At 42.7% G+C, this 22,514-nt stretch overlaps 1 protein-coding gene across 3 annotated transcripts in view; it reads right to left on the bottom strand.

The window, feature by feature from the left end:
• LOC104484289 (WASH complex subunit 2A-like) overlaps positions 1 to 21,728 on the bottom strand; it is a 38,459-nt gene extending 16,731 nt beyond the window's left edge. For all 3 annotated transcript variants that reach the window (XM_086751656.1, XM_086751655.1, XM_086751657.1), the window contains exons 1-20: positions 21,679 to 21,728; positions 21,480 to 21,593; positions 20,781 to 20,945; positions 19,068 to 19,133; positions 17,904 to 18,077; positions 17,157 to 17,250; positions 16,707 to 16,765; positions 15,881 to 15,928; positions 14,472 to 14,576; positions 13,848 to 13,935; positions 12,565 to 12,633; positions 12,106 to 12,218; positions 9,801 to 9,873; positions 8,944 to 9,000; positions 7,018 to 7,182; positions 6,344 to 6,477; positions 4,845 to 4,937; positions 3,273 to 3,377; positions 1,777 to 1,893; positions 147 to 310 (exon numbers count right to left, since the gene is read on the bottom strand). In XM_086751656.1, coding sequence (XP_086607782.1) covers positions 147 to 310; positions 1,777 to 1,893; positions 3,273 to 3,377; positions 4,845 to 4,937; positions 6,344 to 6,477; positions 7,018 to 7,182; positions 8,944 to 9,000; positions 9,801 to 9,873; positions 12,106 to 12,218; positions 12,565 to 12,633; positions 13,848 to 13,935; positions 14,472 to 14,576; positions 15,881 to 15,928; positions 16,707 to 16,765; positions 17,157 to 17,250; positions 17,904 to 18,077; positions 19,068 to 19,133; positions 20,781 to 20,945; positions 21,480 to 21,593; positions 21,679 to 21,723 — 2,048 coding nt within the window. In that variant the 5' untranslated portion in view covers positions 21,724 to 21,728. The remainder of the gene's footprint in view (positions 1 to 146; positions 311 to 1,776; positions 1,894 to 3,272; positions 3,378 to 4,844; positions 4,938 to 6,343; positions 6,478 to 7,017; positions 7,183 to 8,943; positions 9,001 to 9,800; positions 9,874 to 12,105; positions 12,219 to 12,564; positions 12,634 to 13,847; positions 13,936 to 14,471; positions 14,577 to 15,880; positions 15,929 to 16,706; positions 16,766 to 17,156; positions 17,251 to 17,903; positions 18,078 to 19,067; positions 19,134 to 20,780; positions 20,946 to 21,479; positions 21,594 to 21,678) is intronic.
• Positions 21,729 to 22,514: the final 786 nt, after the last annotated feature.

Genomic DNA, 22,514 nt, shown 5'->3' on the forward strand with positions numbered 1-22,514 from the left:
CCATTCCCACTTGCACATCTCTACTTCCTTCGCAGTGGCGAGGGACAACACTTGCAATATGCTTGGGTCTGTCTGGTTTTGAGGGCACTGCTGGGTTGTTCTGAAAAAATGCCTGCTGCCCCACCCCCACTTCCCAGGACTGTCACCTCTCTTTAGTGATTGCAAATAAATCCTCCTCCTCATCTTCTTCAAAGAGGCTTGTCTTCTTCACAGCCTTAGCCTGACTGACAGTGCTAGCTGGTATTGCAGGGTCCTCTTTTCGGTCATCTTCAGAAGGAAGTTTAGCTGGCTTGGAGACATTCCAGTGTTCCTTAAAAACAAGGAACCCTTAAGTTTTACTCTGTCTTGGTCAAAGCCACTTTCCCATCTTCTCTATAAGCAGAAACACTTCAGCAGCTCTGCAGTCCTCGCATCTTTCTACCAGTTTATTTTCCTGCTTTTGTGTTAGCCACTACCTTTGCAGAGGGCATGGCCACCTTCTGGCATAAGGTATTTGCCCAGCAAAATAGGGTACACACACTTTACTATTACAGTTGTTTTGACAACTGAGGTCAGTGTCAACTGCAGTCACAGGAGTAAAGTCACCCAGCAAATTTGAGTGATTTGATTTGAGCCACTTAAATAATTAGCAAGTTTGAAGTAAGGGAGAGGGACAAAAGCCAGGAAGAAACACAGTGCCCACACCCAAGACACCTCATTACTGAAGTCCATGATGCTGTACTAATTTCCTCAACTTTCAACTACAGTACTTTCCCTGCTCCTCCTCCCTGAAGCTAGCATTTAATCAAGCCTACCCACTGAACAAATAAAAAAATCTACATTAGAAGAAAACATTTCTGGGGTTAGCAGAGTTTTCTGGCTTGTGTTTTTTCTTATTCCCAGCATTTCAAGTGGTTTCCTCTGTTCCTCACCTCTGTTCATCCCCTTTCTGAAAGGGACTACAGGCATGTTGAAGTATGAACTTGGTTTATTCTACATTAAGATAAAAATGCATCTAAAGATACTACTAGTATCCACTAAACAAGCAATTACAGGACAGGTAATAAAAATCAAGTCTATGCAAAAGAGTAATTTTGGGGTATGGGAGGGCTAAGAGGAGTCTGGATCCTATTCATGTGAGTTAATTCAGAGTATTTCCACACATAAGTTTTTAATTTACTTAGTGTCTCTGGCTTTCATTTAAGATGCAAGACAACACCTAATCCATCCCTAGAAGAAGGTTGCTCTTTGAGAAGCCTAGTCATTTATGTTTCACTTTTCCCATCCCTAGATTAAAAAAAAAAAACACAAAACAAAGCAAAAAAAAAAAACCCAACACATCAGCAAAACACAAGAAATCAAAAACCCCACCAAACACCACCACACACAAAAAACTCCCACCCCAAAAATCCAAAGCAAAGAAAAACTCACCGCATGTTTATCTAGAACTGCTAAACTTTTCTTATAGAAATTAAAGCAGTAAGAGAAACTTATTTTTCCCTTTTAATATTTTAAAGTCAAATTTATTGCCAGTAGCCTCCATTTGCAATCAATCTTTCTATAAATTACATTGAAAATACTGATTTTCTCTTCCATCTAACTTGGACTCCTAGATCCTGACATAATTTGACCCAAGAATCAGACAGCTTCCTCAGATGCAAACAAAGTCACAGGATTGCAATAGGCATGGCATGTGGACACAGCAGAGTTGGACTGTGGTTCCCATCTCAACAATTTTATATGTTGCCCAGCATAAAGCACAGTAACTCCTTTCAAACAAATTTTACTCCTCAGTACCTCCTCATCACTGCTGAACAATAAGCTGGAGGCTTTCTTGAATGGCTCTGACTGTTTTGCTTTCTCTTCTGAGGACTTTTCCTGTTGCTTCTTGGCAGGTATCGCACCAAAGAGATCCTTAAAATAAAATTTAAAAAAATATACATTTAAAAAAGAAATCAAAAGCCAAAGCCACAACGAAAAGCTCACTGAGAAGTCATCAACCTGCAATACACTGTTGCTATTCATTTCCCCGACGAGTGGGATAGAGAAATGGTGTTTTGTGAACCCTTTTTGCAGAGTTTCAAGTGTGATACGGTATTCTGGTACAGCAAATTCTATGCACACAGTATTTGATAGACCAGAAACTTGTAACCATGCAGCCTGGTTTTGGCCCTTAGATTCTTCACCATAAAGCTTGACCCGCAGCCAAAACCCACCACACAGTAATTCTGTTGCACAGCAGCTAATACAGCGGGACACTTTCTCCCTCCACATAATGAAATAGAACATGAATCCTATTCTGAGAGGAGAGGCAATACGCAAGCTGAACCACTACCACTGGGCAAGAACCAAGACTTTTCACCTGAAGACACTCATGCAGATTATTATATAGGTATCAGAATATACAAAAGCACATGCTGACTTCATCACCTAACACTTATTCATGCTTTTTTCCACTCAACTTGAACTTCAGTTCCATAACACAACCTTCATGGTAGATACCAGAGACCTTACCACAAAACATTTCACTATCCTGATAGTGGCTTCTGAACAGCCCCTATTCATAAAGCTGAGCTGGAAGTAGCCCCCTCTTGAACAGGAAATCCTTCTCTTGAGTTTGCAGAAGTCTCCTATCTTACAGCTCTGAGCAGGCCTCCTATGTGCCTCAGATTAAGACTACAGGGTAAATTAACTCGCCGTGAAGGCTGCAGGCCTGGAGCTCAAAGCTCTTTGGAGAGTACGTGGGAGGGAGAAGAGGGTAAGAAAAGATAAGAAAAGAATACACTAATTGAATTTTGTTAAGTTTCTTGCACAAACTGTGCTCTGATCTTAGTTTCTACACTAGCAGCCACAACTCTTAGACACTGAAAAGCAAGGTAAAAGGATTTCACCAGCCATGACAAAAGAGAAGCAAGAAGTCATCCATGTGGCTAAGTACCACAGGCCAGGATAAAAAAAAATTCTTGATGCTCACATCTGTTCTATTGCTCAGTGTTCTCTAGTCCTATCAATCAGAGGGATAGCATCCTTCGTGTTTACGTCCAGAGATGATATGCACTGACTGCAAAATACTAAAAAGACACCAACAACTCACAAAAGTCCCTGCTACTATTCTCCATAATGCTGTCCTCATGCTCAGAACTGCTACACAATGCAAGATCAATTTAGCGCTCTAATTTAGTGCTCCATTTACAAGCTTATTGTCGTAAACTTCTGAATATTTCCTGCTGCATTTGCAACAGGCTGTGCAGGAGAGTTCCCATACACAGGCAATATCAGGAAGTGGTACTTACCTCTTCATCATCATCAAACAAGGAAAGTGGAGCTTTTTTCACAGACTTGCTAGTGGGGAGAGACGTAGCTTTGGACTTCACAGTTTTACTTGATGAAAACAAGTCCTGTGCAAACCAAAGAAACATCACTTTGCAAAGCAATGCTATATGTTTAAGAACTCTAAATGGGACATTCATAGAATATTTGGGGTTGGAAGGGACATTTAAAGGTCATCTAGTCCAACCCCCCTGCAAGAAGCAGGGACATCTCCAAGTAGATCAGGTTGGTCAGAGCCTTGTCCAACCTGGCCTTGAACGTTTCCAGGGATGGGGCACCTACAACCTCTCTGGGCAACCTGTTCCAGTGGTCCATCACCCTCACTGTAAAAAAATTTTTCCTTATATCCAGTCTGAATCTGCTTCCTTCTATTTTAAAACCGTTACCCCTTGTCCTATCACAACAGGTCCTGCTGAAGAGTTTCTCCGCAGCTTTCTTATAAGCCCCCTTGAGGTACTGGAAGACCGCTATAAGGTCTCCCCAGAGCCTTCTCCAGGCTGAACAGCCTCAACTCTCTCAGCCTGTCCTCATAGGAGAGATGCTCCAGCCCCCGATCATCTTCATGGCCCTCCTCTGGACTCGCTCCAACAGGTCCACATCCTTCTTATGTTGGGGGCCCCAGAGCTGGTCACAGTACTCCAGGAGGGGTCTCACCAGAGCAGAGTAGAGGGGCAGAATCACCTCCCTCGACCTGCTGGCCACACTCCTCTTGATGCAGCCCAGGATGCGGTTGGCCTTCTGGGCCGCAAGGGCGAATTGCTGGCTCATGCTGAGCTTCTCATCTACCAGCACTCCCAAGTCCCTCTCCTCAGGGCTGGTCTCAATCCATTCTCTGCCCAGCCTGTCTTTGTGCTTGGGATTGCCCTGACCCCTGTCCAGGACCTTGCATTTGGCCTTGCTGAACCTCATGAGGTCCATCTCTCTAGCCTGTTAAGGTCCCTCTGGATGGCATCCCTCCCTCCAGCGTGTTGATTGTACCACACAGCTTGGTGTCATCAACGAACTTGCTGACAGCGCGCTCTATCCCACTGTCCATGATGCTGACAAAGATGTTAAACGAGGCTGGTCCTAATATGGACCCCTGAGGAATTAATGCTTTTCTTTTCAAAAAAAGCGTTTAGTGTGTCTATGAAACAGGGAAAGATTGTCTTACTCAGATGTACCAATCACCTGCAACTCAACGGGGATTTCCCTCAGCTTTACAGATTAATTGCTAGCTGGAAGCCAAGGACACAAGATTAAACATATGCAGTCTTTCACGATTCTTGCTCTTGATTTGCTGATCTTTCCCCTCTAAGGCTTTCAATTTATGCCTGTGCGTACCACACAAGTTTAATCCTCTGAAGATAGGAAAAATGTTCCCAGAGATTTCACTCTTGGAGCAAGAAGGAACTTTCAGAAGGGCTGGGAGTAGATGCATGGATGTCAGAGTTCCCAGTCCTACAGATAAATGAGTCCCCAGCTATGAGTAAACTGAAGCCAGGGTGACTCAGAACCCAAGGATTTCCATAGGGATTTATTAAAGAGATACTCACTTCAGAATCTTCCTCATCGGAGAAGAGGCCCCTCTGTTTTTTTGGAGGCGTTTCAGATAAAGGCTTGAAGTCATCATCTAAAGATGGTTGACTCTTTAGGACAAACAAAGACACTGCATGAGCACCCATTTAGATTCAGTACAGACAGGCACATCATATGACCCTTTCTAAAAGGCATGCTGCTGGCAGCATTCCAGCAGTTGAAGGGCTAGAATACAAGCTTTTTACCCATGGGCCGAAGTCCAAAACTCATGTGCTGAGTGAGTTCCTCATGCAGGCAGAGCTATGCACAAGTGCCTTGCAGGTATTACCAGAGGCTTCCCTTCCCACCACCATCCTTCTCAGCAGAGAAATGTATGCAGCAACTTATGCCAGGCCCCCTTATGCGTTAAACGAAAATGCTTCTTTTGACAAGCTGTGTCTCGTAAAGGAAGAGGGCAATTTGTGCCAGCCACCATTTCCTGTATTAGCACAGCCCCAGCCTGCCACCAGCTCTATTGCCGTTAAACTCAGAACTATTCCAGACCTGAGACTACTGTCAGCAAGCTTGGAGTATAAAACAGCCCTCACTTCCTGACAGAGCAGGAGCAGTGCTGCTGAATCAGTTCTCTTACTCTCCTCCAGAAAAGACAAGTGCTATGAGATCAGAGCAACAGCATTGGATGACCTCCCACCACCATTCCCACTCCATTGACCATGGATACTCTTGCCCAGCACCAGAAACAGAAACTGGCTTTGGCCCCTGTGCTCAGATGCTTCTCATAAGGCAGTATGGAGAAGGTCCTACAGCAATTGCATTAGACATCCCCAGCACCATATGCTTCTTACTGTAGCTCATTATGTGCAAATACTCCTTGGACAGGGAATATGTATAAAATGAATATATACAGTCTCTGCCACAGAAACAAAGAGCATTATTATTCTTTGAGTGGGCATTAGGAGGCTCTCATAGGTCTGTACATGTGTCCTCAGGACACCATTTAGAGCTTTATACAACTTAAGTTTTCAGCTGAAAACCAGCTTTAATGCTTCAAGTATTGTATATGTTTAGGTAGAACTGTGACTCTCTCACAATATATACAAGCAATGGGTTACCAGTTAAGTTGCTATCAGTAGTTGGTATAAGTGCAAACACAGTTGTCACAGCACAAAACTGTGACACCAAAGGTTCTTAAGTTAGGCTGGTTTCATTTCAGCCATGAACTTCATAAACATTTATCAGAGGTTTCTCATTTTGCTCTCATTTCAATCCTGCCTTAATAAGATTCTTCCAAACACTGCCCACACAAAAAAAACCCTGTCTCAGATAAAGCCAAAGTTTGAGAGGCAAAAGGCATTTAAGGACCCCAGAAGCACTCAGGTCGTGGAAGACCCTAAGGACCTAGTTATGTTTCACAAATATGGCACTTCCATAGTGCTGTACATGGAAAGACTACTTCAGCTGCAGTAATAACTTTTTCCTAAAATCTTAGCCATACGATCCATTTACATGCCATTACCTTGTTTTCCATTACTGTCTCCCTACGGCTTTCTGTTTCTTTAGCTGTGCCAGCAACCACAGAAGGAATGGCAGATTTTTCCTTGAATAAGTCACCTTCTTCATCATCATCAAAGAGGTCAGCTGTGGACTTGACTGCATTAAGAGCAAAATAAACAGGGAATGAAGAGAACAGAACAGTCACTACTGAACAAGAGAAGACACCAGAGTCTCAGAAGATACCACGCTGCCTTTTTAAAGATTACCAGCATCAGGACTCTTTAATAGAAAAAGCTAGACAAGCTCTCAAAGTGAAACACTGAAAGCACTGGTGACAGAGAGTGTAGTCAACAAGCACTGGGGTAGAGTCAGTTGGCACATCTAAAGGCAGTGTTTTGCGTTAGCTTGGCACTCCTAAAGGCCTAGAGACTGCCAATAGGGAGTGTTGGGCACAAAGACTCAAGATTATGTGAATAAAGACTGTACCATTTCCCTGAGTCAAGTCTACATACTGCCCTAGCAGTAGAAGGAGCATCCTAAGGAAGGAAAGTCAGTGGACAGCATAAACAAATGCTGTATGGTCCCACACCACTCTGAGCAAAAGAAATGCCAGTGACAACAACTACAACAAAAAAAAAACAAAACCCCAGCAGAAGTAATAGTGATACAGGTTTGAATTTTGTAACTCATTGGTACCTGAATCTGGAAGCTTTTTAGTTGCTCCCAGGAAGAAGTCGTCATCATCATCATCATCAAACAGAACAACTTTCCCAGGCTGTTTATGAGTTTTCTCTGTGCTCTGTGCTGCAGGTTTCTTGTCTTTTTCCATAATTACAGTGGAACTAAACACATCACTTCCTCCTGCAGGTCAAATGGGGAGGGGGGGAGAAAAAAACAAACAAACCAAATCAAAACACTGAACTTGTGCCATAGGAAGTGGGGTCAGGCAGTTTCCAACATAGTAACTTTTAATGCACTCCTTCAACAATGCCACATCAAAAGCATTAGCTAGAAACTTCCTGATAAACCCAAGTCACAGATATAGATGGCCCCTCACTCTCACTGCAATCACTTCTTCCTCAAACGTGCTCATCTCCGCTAGGAACAGCAGCCAGGTTCCATGTTAAAGCAAGAAGACCCAGCAGTCCCACACTGTCGTCCCTATGGACTTCCTAAATGAGAATTCTACTTTACTAATTAGCAAGCCACAGCACTGTGGACAAATAAAAGTGGTAAGGTGCTTGAGGAGAGGGAAGGATAGGTGACTCTGTTCTCCCAAGAAGTTGCACTCATCATGCAAGACCACTAGCAGTACAAAAGTATGAGGCTGAGTTTGGTCTCAAGATTCCTAAAGATACTTTAACTGAAAGATTGGCAGAAAGCAGAACAACTGGTTAAAAGTAAACAGATGGCATGAATTTTGACCAGCACAACAGCAACTTATTATTTTAAAAGTGTATCGTGCCATTAGAAAGTGCCACAGGATTGACAGAAATACAGCCACAAAGTTTGGTTAATTATTAAACAAACTGTTCAGTGGTATTTTTAATAGCAAAGAAACCTCAGTCTTGGTTTTTCTCTGGTGACTTTAGCCTGTCTAAAACTTACTGAGAGGGAGCAACTGAACAGTTTGAATAAATGCTATATATAACTTAATTCCCGATGAACTAGAACAGGATATTGTTAGAATGATGAGAAGTTCACTGCTTATGCAACAGTATCTCCAAGAAAGAGTGAAGGATAAAGAAAAACTCAATCTGCTGTTTTAAACTTTGCTATCTAGTCTTATAATTATACAGAATGACCATTGCTGATGTATTTCTTTGCTCATAGAGTAAAAAGGCTGTATTTGTATACATCCTGCTCTAAAAATCATGCTAATTCAGGGCTCAGTTAACTGAAGCTATAGTCTTAAAATAGGCCTTTCTTAATAAAGAGGAATACTTAAAATTAAGGTAACTCAATCAGGTGAAGACCCTACACAGAGACAGAAATCAAAGTCAGTTGATTCCAAGAGACTGGTGACATATGTTTCTTTTCATTGCTTAGCTTGAAGTCTAATATGGAAAAGAGATCTTAGTACAATTCTTGTTTTTCTAGCTCCAAGTTACAGATCTGATCTGATCCTTCCCCATGTATGCAGATTCTCCTAATCAAAACCAGAGAAACAAGATTGGTCTTATTTACCACAAAAATACAGGAACTTGATGTTTAAACTGTTCTGCTAACCTATGATTATATCTGAAAGATCAAAATGCATTTCCTTTTCAGACTATACAGAGAAGGTGTGACTGCATGCACTTCAGAATTAAACTGTATAATATCAGTTAAAATAATACACATCCTTAAAAGGGCATAGCACAACACCTGAAGCTGACAGCTGCTATTATCTGCCATCAATGATATCAATCTCCAGAGCTCCTACAGAATCTTCATTATCCATAAAGCATGCTGCAGTTTAGGCTTAGCATGGTAGAAGCACCTGTATTTGTCATTAAGCACATGAGCAAGCAATGCAGTGCTGCTTTATTTCAATAGTTTTCTTCTTTAAAACCCCCCCAGTAGGTTTAAAAGAAAAGAGCATTTTGTGCATGAAGCAATTTGCTATTCAATGAATCATACCTGGGAACAGAGATACTGCACCTGCAGGAACTTTCTTTAAGGACTTTGTAGAGGACACTGAAATCATAGGAAGTACAATACAAATGGATGCACTCGTTTTATGTTGTCAAAGCCTTCAGAACTCTACCATAGAAATAGGAATCTGAGACGTCTTCTGAGCTCCATTTTTTTTACTCAACAGCTCAGAATCTTTAGATATTCTCCTTGAACTTCCAGGGGTTTTTTTGCAGATATATATAACAGTCTAACTACTTTTGCTCCATTAAAATTCCACAAAACAGCTCTACTAAACTGAAGCTTATAAACACGATATACATTTACACATAGCATATTTACAAGAGTTCACATTCACACACTCAAAACCACTTCAATACAACACACTCAAAACAAAATGGCTTAGCCTCCCAACCCATATCTGAAAATTCATCAAATGCAATGCTTCAATAAAAGCTGCTGCAGTACAGAATGTGTGCTCAGATTCCTTACAGGTCTAGATATGCAGCTAATGAGAAACTCAGACAGGCATTAATCTGCAAGAAAGAATCTTTACTTAAAACCACAGCTGGATCCTGCAAAGTACTTTTCAGCAGCAGGAACCCAGTGCATACAGAGAGCTCTGCCAACATCAGTAAGGACATCCTTTCAGCTCCAGGAGAGTAGGTGTGTGTAAGAGATCATAGCGAACATACATATTTAAAATTCAAGGAAAACACAGCTGTTCTCTGTTAAGACTGGAGAAGAGACTTGCCAACAATTGCTACCCTAGACTTTCTAGTTTGGAAACAAAACAGTCTAGCTGCTAGTGGTGATAAACCACAGCATAGACAGGACTACAGGAAGCAACAATTGGTTCTTACCTTCACTTACTGGGACTCGCTCCTCTCCCTCTTTTGGTTCTTCTCCTTTTGGTGCTCCAGCAAAAAGATCACTCTGATTGTAGATGAAAATGCAAAGGGGGAGAAGTGATGAATTTGTTTTTTGTAACAAAAGACAGCTGCTGATTTTTCCATGTAGAATATCCACTTCTAAGCCAAGACAAAGGAGGTAACACCACTCCCTTCTCAAAAGGATGTCTGCACATACAGACTTAAACTTATGCACTTAAGCGTTAACTTAAGCGGATACATTCAGAAGAGTAGCTTTGTGTTTTCTAAAACTTAGTTTACATTGACTATCAGTCTGTTTACCACAGAGAAGAAATGGCTGTTTATTCGCACATCTTCAAGCGCTTACACTGATCTACAGCTGTTTAGGTACCAATTACACCCTTCTATTTTTTCCTATTGAAGCTTATACAGTAAGGTTTGAAGGATGAATTCAGGTCAGGACAAGCATAAAAATACCCCTGAACTTCATGTGGTTAAGATGAATGACTTATATTGTCGCTAAGAAGACTCTAAGACACCAGTATGGTGCAGAAAGCATTATAGTTCACAAGCACTGACACTCCCACAAAAGTCCTTGTGTCCAGGCTGCAGTTGCCCTGTGCCAATCCTTCCTGAGATCACAGCCTAGACTTCCAGGAAGCCTCCAGATCTTGTAAGTGCTGACCACTTAACTTCATGAAAGCCTCCCTCTTGCAGGAAGTCAGGTACTAGAGGTTGTCTCCCTGGAGACACAAAATGCATGGTCTTTGTATAAAGCTTTGTGGAATGAAGGCAGTAATACTTACAAAAGAGCAGGGGAGCGCAGGGCTGCAGCAGGAATGTCAGTGAGTTATTGCACAGTTGTCAGTTACTGTTTGCCTGTTGACCTACTATGGCTGCCTTCTGGTACAATAAGGTCTCCACCATTGTCCAATGAAGTGAAGGTTAAGTTACCCTTCCTAGATGATTAGCTTTCAGTGCTAATTAGCTTGGTTACAGAAAACCAAGAACAAGTGTATGCAGGCAGACAACAATCACAGACAAATCTGTTTGGCTGTCCTGTGTCTATAGGATAAGGAAAGTAGTCTTGGCAATAAGTAACCAAGAGGCACTAATGGTAGTTTCATCTGAATTTGCACTGACACAAAGCTGGCTTGCACTATCGGATATTTTTTAATTATTATTTTTTTAAGGCTGTTGGCTGCTACTTAAAAAGAAAGCACATTAATATTTTTTCAATAAAGGCTGCCTTTGAGTGGAAAGCACTGCTTAAAACTATCCTCTTCTCTTCACACCATGCCCCGTCTGGTGCTTGTTGGCTATATTCTAGCAGATTGGCATGGTAAGTTTGAGGTCAGCTATACATGAGGTCTCCTTCCAGATTTCAGTCTAATAGCTTCCTCAGCTCCAAGGACACTTGACTTTCATTCTAGTTGCAAAGAGGAACACATCATCCTGCAAAGGCAACAGTCTGGCTACTATTCTGGATTATGCTTCACTGTTACCAACATTAGCTGCATGATAAAATCAGAGACAATCATTTGTTTTACACAGCTGCACTGTTAAGATTCTTAAATCTTATGTATTCCTGATATTTGGTTTCTCTCCCCCTTCACATGCACAAACGATGCTAAAATAAGGTCAGAAATACACTTTGTGCTATTCTTTCATCAAGTTGGCTACAGATACATAGCACAAGTGTGAGCTTCGGGTGAACTTTTCTTGCCAGTGCAGGTAACCCAGGAATTGTACAATAACTAGATGAAAGAACATAACATAATTGCAATAGGGAACTTTTAACAGCACAGAGAAACCCAACAGTATCACTGTCCAGATCTGGTTTGTGAAAGATAAAATGGAAAGGACATCATGTTCTCTTTCCTCTCAAACTTCTCCCACACCCAGAGAGAAAGAGAAAATTACAAAATTCAGTATTCTCACAGCCATTTTAATAGAATTTTTTTGTTTTAAAGTAAACAAGCAGTACTGCATTTGGTCTGTCTCCACAGATAAAAGTGAGGTAGGTGCTGAGTAAGGTCTGCTGGAATTAGAACCTGTCTAATGTAATCATAGGAGCACACTCGCATCTCTAGAAGCACTACTGCAGAAGAGAGGGCTTTCTCTTTCTCCACTGGAAAGTTACACTGTTCCACTACACTTGAATGTTACCAAGCAACAAAACTCTTTCCCCTCCCTGCCTTCCAGATGTGAGAATTTGCTGGGATCTTTTTTTTTTTTTTTTTTTTTTAAAAGGGGGACACATACACTTCATTTCTATCCTCTCCAGCATTCTCACCTCTTCATCATCAAAGAGACCTGTTCCACCACTGAAGAGGCCACCCCTAGTCCCAAAGGGTGTGAAGTCTTCATCAGTCAACTTAGGAGGCCTGAAGATATCATCATCTTCATCTAGAAAGCACAAGAGCAAAGTTTCAGGAAAGGAAATTAAAGAGACAGCCAAAATAAAAACTGGTTTGATTCCATCCCGTCCCTCATAAACATGACACATGTTTATACCGTAAGTCAGACTGGGTTGTATACGGTTGCTCCACAAGACCACATTTAAGAAGGAACTCTCACTAAGCCTGCTTCTAGCCTTCTTTAAGATCCACATCACAACCCAGACTTGTGTACACACTCACCTTGAAGGATGCTCACTCATATCCCACCCAGTTTCTAGAGAAGATGCAAATTTCCTAAGCGTTGTCTTACATTCCAGCCCACAATTCAAAAACAAGAGAGGAGGAAATCCTACCATCCGATGGAACTCTCACTTCTTTCTTCTCTTTAAGGGCTTTCCTTGTTTTGGTCTCTGGTGATAGGGCTTTAAGAAGAAAATGTCAAACATAAATAAAATAGTCAATCTTTACTTGTAGCCTGTGATCAATCTATGATAAAGAGAACCTTAAAAAAAAATCTAACAAAGCTGACCTATACATTTTCATACGAATCAGTCCACTGAACCAATTCTATGAAGGACAGGTTCTAAAATTGGCACCTAAAGTTGTAATAGCATAATTCTGCCAGACACTGTGGGTTCAACAAAGTCGCCTACACACCAACTAGTGTCAGCTGAGATGCCAGAGACCAACACAGCATTCCAGATGGTGCAGATCCCGCGCAGCGCGCACAGAACCTTTGAGCATCTCAAAGGGCTCCAAATGTATTATCTTTGATTCAGTTACTTAAGGCAAAGCTGGAGTTTTATTCCCTCTGGCCTTATCATCTCAAGGTTACTTCAATTAACAGATTGCCCTGTTACTGAACAAAGTAAGCTGGTAGGCTTTATACTCGGATATCCACAGACCTAGCTTGATTGTTTGAACCACACAAACACATACAAACACCGTTCTTGTCTGTTCATTCTCTCAGAATTACAGGTCAAAAGCAGGCTCACAAGCACTTGCCACCTCAAATGCAGTCAGCTATTTTCAACTGCTGCTTCGCTGCAAGAATAACTACTTGAGAGAGGTCTCCCCCTTTGAAAGCGATGCAAAAGTAAATGCAGTATTTAGTAAAACAGTACCAAGGAAGAGTTCCTCAAAATGCAGCATACTTAAGCCACAAAGAGGAAAAACAAATAACCTACACCCCATGAAAACACAAATCTACTCCTTTACAGGTTTTCTGCTGTAAAGCTCACATAAAGACTTCAGTGACCAGTGGCTTCCATATACTTAACCTGACACAGGTGGAAGAACACATGCTCAAATACATCATTTTACAAGCAGAAGGAGAATCACATTGGAGAGAAAACCTTTTCAATATGTGTGCTTGGGGAGTGACCTGTCTCACCTGCAAGCAATATGTTTTCCACTATAACACTCAGTGGATTACAATTAATTCCTGTAAGTTATGGCCAAAAAGTTTCTCAGAACACAAAATAGTGTCTTTAATTTGTCTTGCTGGGCTTTCAGCTAATAAATATTCAAATAACAGATCTGTGAAATGCCTAGTACACAGAATCTCTCCTGATCAACTCTCTCACGAGACCCCACTATCTCACAAGTGCTTATCAAAGCTGAAGAGTTAACTTACATGAACGCTCTTCGTCCTGTTTGACTGGTACTTCTCCTTTGATTCGGGCTGCCAGCTCATCTGCAAATGATGTTGGCCTGTTCTTTTTCTGAGAAGTAGGGACAAATAACAGCATATTCCTTATATACAATCCAGTTTCCAACTTGATGCAATTGCAATTATAAACACTGTATTCTACAGTCTCACTTGTACAACATCCTATCAAGACTCTGATTGAAGCCCTCAGAAGAGGCAATGCAGCTTTCTATTAAGAAAGTAATTAAGAGATTATGTGTGCATTAAGAGAAAAAAAGCCATTTCTAGTCCCTTATAATCACATATTTTTTAATGTCACCTCATTTTGGGAGCAGGACAAGCAAGAAACATTTACCACACACAAATACAAGAAGTAATTTCTTAATGACCTTCAAAGACAGCTTTGATGCCATCTTAGGATGCAGAGTCCCCTAGTTTAAAGGGGTAAAACCTGAACAACCGTGTTGAAAGGCCATTCAGGAGTTTTACAGACTCTCTCTACAGGATCCCATCCTAGGTAACTGAGAGCTACCATTATTATCCCTGTAAGGATGGATTTTTCATAAGGGAAGTCAAATCTCTCTCTCTAGGGAGACAACAATTACTTACAGGCCTTGCGCTTCCATCTAAGTCTCCATCCTCGTCCTCCTCTTTTTCAGAGTCAAAGAGATCACAGCCATCATCATCATCTTCATCACTCATCTGTGCTGTCCTCTATAAAACAATACCCTGTTACGTTCTCCTGAAGTTGACAAACAAAACAAGCACAGAGCTACATCTGGTTAGATAAAATATTTAAAGCAAACTTACTGAAAGGAAGGAAACATTCAACAGGTTTGGGGTACTTCACAGCTTTTGAGAGGTAAGGAGGGGGTGCCTCTAGCTCCAAGCAAGTTGCTGCATTCTCTAGTATACCCCTGCACTGTGTCACCAAACATTTCCAGACCAGAGATGCAACTGAGGACAGTAAGGCTCTCCTCACAAGGAGCATAGCGCTATGATGTACAAGCCTGAACTGCTTTGGCTGTGCTACTTCCCTTAGTTTACAAACTCTTCTCCGCTAAAGACCCAATATTTAGCCTTAACTCAGGAACATTCTGATCAGCTAGCATTATATTGAGCTATTACCAAGGCAGACAGCAGAATGACAGACAATACATGCCCACATCTTGGCTTCAGTCACGTCAATAAGAAAAAGAGCATGAAAAAGATTAAGTTAATTGTGAGCTGGGGGATGGCATGGACAAGGGCCCAGAAGTGAACTAAATCATGAACAACCCAAAGATACTTGCTCATCTTAAAATACATTAGGCATGCCTATGAAGGTCAATACAGATTAATGTAAGATCGTTTTAGCAATACATAGATTTTAAAAGAATTTATTTTTGAAACTTGTTCTTTTGGTACTAAATAATTTCAGACTGAGCATCCCCAGCTTAAATGTCTTTTGCAGTGGCACATCTAAACATAGGTAAGATTCCTTCTCCTTCTAACACCCAGTACCAATGACTAAAGTCAGGCTTGAATTTTTCAATCTAAACATTTATTTTCCCTCTTCATTTTGTTATCCAAAGGGATATACTTTTCAAATATTTAATACTGTTCACATCTTTGATTTCATGTCATACTCAAACTGCACTGTTCTTTACTTCCTGCATAGCAAGTTTAAAATTTTAATGACAAACCAAATAATCCTACAGGAGCATTGTTTTCCTGATTCTTTGAACTCTCATGACTCCAAAGTTATTCCTGAGGAAAACACACATCAGGCAATGCCATCTCACATATGCTTTGCACGTAATGATGGCTTGCAAGCATGTCTTTAAGCCCAGCCCAGGTTCAATTTCACAACACAGTGCCACCTGGCCAGGACAACCTTCCCATACACAGTTATACAAATCAAGCTTAACTAAAGTTTTTAGCAGTGAATCCTCTAGAGCTCTTATCTCCTCTTTCTTGCATTCTCACTGTGTCACAATAGAAAGTCTTTCAGGTTGTACCAGGGTGTGTAATCGTACCATCTTTTGGTCATCTTCACTAGGATTTCCAAATTCATCATCCGATTCCTGGAACACAACAGACAAGTATCACACAATATTTCTGTCCACTGGTCAAGAGAGGGCTCAGAAGCTCTGGACTTGCTTACGTCTGGACTTCCAAACCTCCTCACCAAGGAATTATTTCCCCAATTGTTGACCATGTTTATGAACAGAGCTCACTAGAAAGTCATTAATTTAGCAAAGGCAGCAAATCTTCATCTGACAGTGCACTGGAGTAACTCAAAAGTGATTTAATTGAGTAAAGATACCAAAAGCAAACTCCTCAGGAAAAAAGGAGTTACAAAGCAGAGACATCCCAGCCAAGGCAGGCAAAATGTATCAGAAACTGATAGTCCAATGCAGTAGATTTATGAGGCAAAGTCTGGAGGTGTATTACTGACATCTAGTTAAACTTTAAACTTGCTCCTGTTAGTCTCCATCCCATTCTTTGTAACTGTAATTTTGTAACAATTTGTTCTCCATAAATGGAATTCTTGATAAGAATCTGATTTGCTTCACAAAGTGAAGTCAGGCTGGAATAGAACACTTTAATTTGAAATATTCTACTATAATAGCAGTTAGAGCCAATACCACTTTATTGCGCCTCTGAAAAGCTGCAGAGAAAACTACTGCACAAGAATAATAACAAAAACACATTTACCACAACCAACATAGGGAATATACATTGTGCAATGTTATCTTGAGACCCCACTTGAAAAAGCAAGGTAGCTAATGGCCTCACACACAACCAAGGACTCATGAATTCTTGTGCAAAGTAGCTAGTACTCCGTCACTTGTTACTTACCTCTTCATCCTTCTCTTCACTGTCAATTACACTTGCACGATCACTATCCACTGATCCTTCTATTTCAGATTAAAACAGAAGAGTTAAGATCATACGTGACATCTGTACACAGAGCAATGTAGTCACCAGACATACTGACAGCAACTTTAAATGCTTTGTGAAAACAACTAAAAATCAGGTGGAAAAGAGAGTGGTTTGGAAGAGCTCTGAAATTTTTGCTTTTTGCATTTCTAATACACAGAGCACAAGTTACTGAGAAGTTATCGCTTTGCATGCCAGAAAAGTGGTTGTTACAGCATGATGGACATTTTTTTCCCAAGCTAATTACACTGTGCATCTAAACATGCAAGAACACTGCACAGTATAACCCAAGCTGTGAGTTAAAACAGACCGAAGTCTCAGATTAGGAAAGTTACTTGCATAGGAATAAAAGGTCATGCTAGCACATACCTTCACTAGAGAGATCTCCAAGGCCAACATCATCTTGTTCCATAAACTGCTGAGAGCCAATCAAGTAAGGTAAAGGCCTGTCAATATAGAGATCCTGGAAAGAGACAACATCAGGTCTTTCTGACATCTAGGTACTGCTCTACATTGCTGACAAAGATAGAAGTCTTACACCCTGGTTTTCACTCAAAGAAGATACAAGCTTGTTTAAAGAGAGTCCCACCAGACACATGCTTCAAGTCAGCATGCAACTGAGTGGGCCAGCTGAGGCTTACTCCTCTTCAACACTGTCAAAGAAGGGAGCTACTTCTAGTTGCGTGGTCCCAAATTGTTTTCTAGGTGTCATCTAACAGAAGAATATCCTTGCAAAGCCCTGCAGGCATCAGTCTTATCCCAAATCCTGCATCTCGGGTTCTTAACTACTGGGAGAGTAAAAACAACTTATGAAGATACAGTTTGTACCTAAAAGGCATGAAATTTAAAGGTCCCACTCCACTTAGAATTAAGGATTCCCTTTCCAAGTTCACTGCCATTAAACTATCTCCCTTTAGGGTTCCATACCTTAGTGCTAACTCAACAGGCTACACAAGGAATAGCTCAACAAGGAGCACTTCTCCTTCAGATTTAATCATCAAATCCTCCTTTTAGGTAACAAATATCAATTTTATACAAACTGCTGACAGAAGCAAAGAGCGAGTCCAACAAAACCAAATACAAATCCATACTCCTAGCAAGAACAAGTCTCTGTACCTTCGGCTCAAGTATCAGTTCCACCCTTTCGTTACTTTCTTCCTCTTCTGAGTCAGAGTTGCCTGCTTTGATGTCTAGCTGTTCAAACGCACTGTCCAGAACTTGCAACCCATAATTCACTGCTTCTTGGATTTTGGGGATGAGATCAGCTTCTTTCTGTTCCCGTGTCTTTTCCTTTAGTAACACAAACAACACATTCTCATCGCATTTTACTCAAGACTCAATCTCACTGCAACACACAGGGAAAATTTTAACTTCAAATTAGTACAATGAAAGCTTTTTCACTGTATGTAAAAGACATTCAGAAACTTTTATTGCTTGCTCAAGGGGGCCTACAAGAAAGATGGGGAAAGGCTGTTTAGTAGGGCCTGTTGCGATAGGACGAGAGGTAATGGTTTTAAAATAGAGGGGGGTAGATTTAGATTAGAAATTAGGAAAAAATTTTTTACGATGCGAGTTATAGAACACTGGAACAGGTTGCCCAGAAAGGTGGTGGAGGCCCCATCTCTGGAAACGTTCAAGGCCAGGCTGGATGAGGCTCTGAGCAACCTGACCTAGTCAGGGATGTCCCTGCTCCTTGCAGGGGGGTTGGACTAGATGACCTTTGAAGGTCCCTTCCAACCCTAAGCATTCTATGATTCTATGACTTGATTCATCTTTATCACTCCCAGAAACAGAGATGTTCTAAACATCCAGAGCAACACAGGACTATCTTATTTGTGCTCCCAGCCCATCAAGGAAACATATATGGTACAATATACCCAGACTATAAGATGTATAAAAAGTTCTCTGAGTCTTTATCCCTGGGAACTGCAGTCAGATTCTGCTTTCCCAATTCACTACCTCTGAATCCAGCAAGAAGGCCCAAGGCCTCAGTTCTCTTGCTGAAAACACATGCACAGCCATTTGAAAATCAACGCATAAGTCTTGTCTACTGGACACAGCATGGAGCTTGTGGAGGCCCTAACAGATTATCGTACACTGTAGTAGCCTCCACTGTTACTGTCAATTTTATGTTTGAATGACATACACTATCCAACAGACAAACTTCAAGGAGAAAGGAGTTTGTAAGCTGTAAATGTCTTCAAAATAAGTTTGAAAATGAGAGGGTAGACAACAGCTGCAAACATACTGCCAGCACTCAAGGCAGCTTAAGTTAACTACCTGCTCTGTTTTGTCTCCAACGTCAGCTTTGCGAATAGACTCTTCCACTTCTTCATCATATACTCTCTAAAAAGTCAAGCAAAATTAATTCAAGTAAGAACAACATACTGCTGCAGGGACTAAGCCATGGGCACCACCAATAAAATAAAATACACTGTTAATGTGTAATTAATTACACATGGCTTCTTTTTTTTTTAATGTGTAATGAAGCCATGGCTGATGCCAAGCATCTTCCTAGCCTCCTTCACGGATTGAAGTCATCATCCTGAAGTTACTGTCAGGCAGCCTCTCAACCCAACTGAGGTAAGTCAAAACTGTAAATGTCGTTGCAGTACTAGAAGACAAATTGACCATTTAAACCCAGTTCACAGATTGACCTGAATATGTTAGAAAAGCACTGTTTTAACCCCCCTAACATAAAGCTATTCTAGAAACCTTCAAAATTGAACCTAAGTTTACTTATGTGCTGTCTGTTTTCCTTTTGTTTTCTGTCATTTAGTAGCTTTCCTTCTCTAGTGTTTACCCTTCTCCTGTACTTAAAGAGAAGGTTCACATCCTTTCTCAGCCTTCAGTTTGTTCTGATGATCCCTTCCATCCAGCTCTTTTAGCGTTTTTTTTTTTACAGGATCAGCTACAAGGAGATACAAGGGAATAAAAAGTCTCCCTTGAATCTGCAAACCTAAATCCAAGTCTCTCAAACACAGGTGCAGTTATCCCCTGGGAAGAGACAGATCTCTCACATTAACTAAATTGAGAACTAGAAATGAGGACCTATTTCAGTGCACTTAAATTCAGGAACAAACAGCTTCAAGCACCCAAGATTTAAGACGTCTGGTACAAACGGTTCTCAGCAGAGTCATTATGCTGAGCAGCAAAGGTAGGCCAGAAAAGACATTGCAACTCTGAACCTGCCCCACCCCGACCCCGCCTCCACCAAAAAGCCCCGCTACAGAAATCCAGATTTCCATCATCTTGTCCTCTGTCAGTATCTTTCCAATAATAGCATTATGGCTTCAGATGAGTCACACGTGGCTGAGAACAATGCCAATCAAAGCAAAATACCCAATAAAACTTAGAGTGCTAAAAAACCCTCCACAGATCTGAAAGGCTATTAAAGCTCTACATCTTAATTATACACATGCTTCTAGTGATACAATGTTGTAACAGGCTTTCAAGTCTAGCTTTCACCTTTCTAAAACAGCAATATTCATAAAGTGTGATCATTAACCAACAAATATGCTCATCATGTCCAAACGTAAAAGACAACTGTCTGCAATCCAACACCTTTAACATCAACTGCTTTTAGCATAAAATAACACCGCTGAGCAAATTTACAGCATCGTATAACATTCCTCATATTTAGACAGCCAACTGTAGCCAAATGCTACATTCATGTCACCTGTAAAGATATACCAAAACATCCAAGAGATACCAACTCATTCATAGTCCTAAAAACGAAACTCTGATCTCCATGTCACATATAAACAAGAAAGGAAGGTTCCTTAGAGCAGGCAAAAGGGAATCTGTCAACACTGGATAGTAAATCACTCACAAAGGAATTAGGACACTATTTAACAGAAAGCAATTAAAAGCCACTTCATCTCTAAATTAACATCAGATTTGCCAAAAAGTCAGATCACTTCTCCACATTACAGTAAGGGGCAACACCAATGTTTGAACTACAAGCTTGATGCCATACAAGAACATACTCACATTCTCTATGAACTGTGTATTGGATAGCATAAGAAAATCATTGAAGACATTATGAAGGCGACAGTCTGTGGCTTTTGTTTCACTAATCAATCCATCTACTTGCTTTTTGATTTCATGAGTCCTGGTAATGGTTTGCTGTGAAAACTCTTGTAGAAAATGTAGAAGCTGTTTAGAACAGAGGAAAGCAATAGTCAGCATCCAACTTCTTTTTCTTTTGGCACAGTTTATGACACAGGCAGGGCTGATCACACACTTCAACTAAGCATCAACACAAACACAGTTTAGACTAAAGCACTCTCACGTACGCCCAGGACCAAGCCTCACTGTACTCTGTTTCCACTTCATTCTGCGTTTCCTTCTGGGTCAACTCCTCATTTTAGTTTTCTCGCCCGGACTGGAGGGTTAAAGCAACGGGAGAGCCTCCCGACCGGGACTGCCCTCCCCGCGTTCCGCCCGGCGGGGCCCCGGGGGGCTGCTGCCCACACTGCCCTTCCCGAGGCAGGCAGGCAGGCAGGCAGGCCGAGCCCCGGCCGCTGCTCGGGCCGGCGGGCGGCAGCACCGCCCCGCACACGGCCCTGCCCGACATCACCCAAGCCCCGAGCGGGCAGGGAGCACCAGCCGCCCGGGAGGCCGCAGCCGGAGCAGCCGCTGCCCGCTCACCCTCCAGACCCAGGCCCAGGTCCCGGCCGCACCGCTCACCCCGGCGTCCGAGGCCAAGGACCAGCTCTGGCTTCCCTTACGGATTTCCTCCAGCGACCAGGGCCGCTCCCACACCGGCGCCGGCTCCGCCGCGTCCTGCGGGGCTCCGTTCATCTGCAGGAGAAGGGCAGTGAGCCAAGAGGCCGTTGCCAATGCCGCATGCAGCACCGACCCAGGCCCAGGCCAGCCCGACGCTCACCGTGACCGCAGGCCGCGCCGCTCCCCCCGTGCCCGCGGGCGCCATCCGCCGCGCCGCCCGTCAGCTGAGCGCCGTCACGTGACCCGCCGCGCGCGTCGTGCGTGCGTGCGTGCGTACAGGGCGGTAGGGGGCGCAGCGGCGCCGCGTGCGGAGGCCGGGCAGGGCGGGAGTCGGCGGCGGAGGAGCGGGCGGTGGGGCGGGTCCCGGCCTCAGGCGAGGCCCAGCCCCGCAGCTGGGGAGAGGTGCGGGACACAGGGGCTCCATCTCTTCCATACGGTTACGGCAGTCAGAGGCCCGGCAGAGAACTCGCCTGGGCACCCAGCCGGGCCTAAATCAGCCACCGCAGCGTAGGGCCCCCAGCCGGGTGAGGGGTGCTCACACCGGCCTTTCTGCCCATTGTGCGGACCCTGTCTCCCGGGCGAGAGGAACGAAGAACCAGATGGGAGATGGCTTCGACTGCTGCGACCCCCTCGCGGTTCTGACGCCCTTGACTGAGAGATGGCTCATGACTTGTAACCGGCGCGGGCACAGAGGAGCCCTGCTCGACACCAGGCACAGCCGAGGGCGGCGGGAGTGGCGGGGCGTGGCAGCACGGCTGCGGCCCAGCGGCGTTCCGCCGGAGCGCTGCCACGGGCTGTGCCGGTGGCCGGTGTTACAAGTAGAGAGGGACGCCTTCCTCTTGTTTTTCTTACAACAGTAAGCGCAAGGCTTCCCTTACAAGTCAGCTAAAATCTCCTTTCGTTTAAACTGGATTTGTCTTAATAAACCCACACCAGAATTCCAGGGTTTGCTAGAAGAAAACACTATATATGCTAATATACATAAATACCAGTGCC

Source organism: Chlamydotis macqueenii, chromosome 7, assembly GCF_036417535.1.
Source record: "Chlamydotis macqueenii isolate bChlMac1 chromosome 7, bChlMac1.mat, whole genome shotgun sequence".
In the NCBI taxonomy this organism is placed as follows: Eukaryota; Metazoa; Chordata; class Aves; order Otidiformes; family Otididae; genus Chlamydotis; species Chlamydotis macqueenii.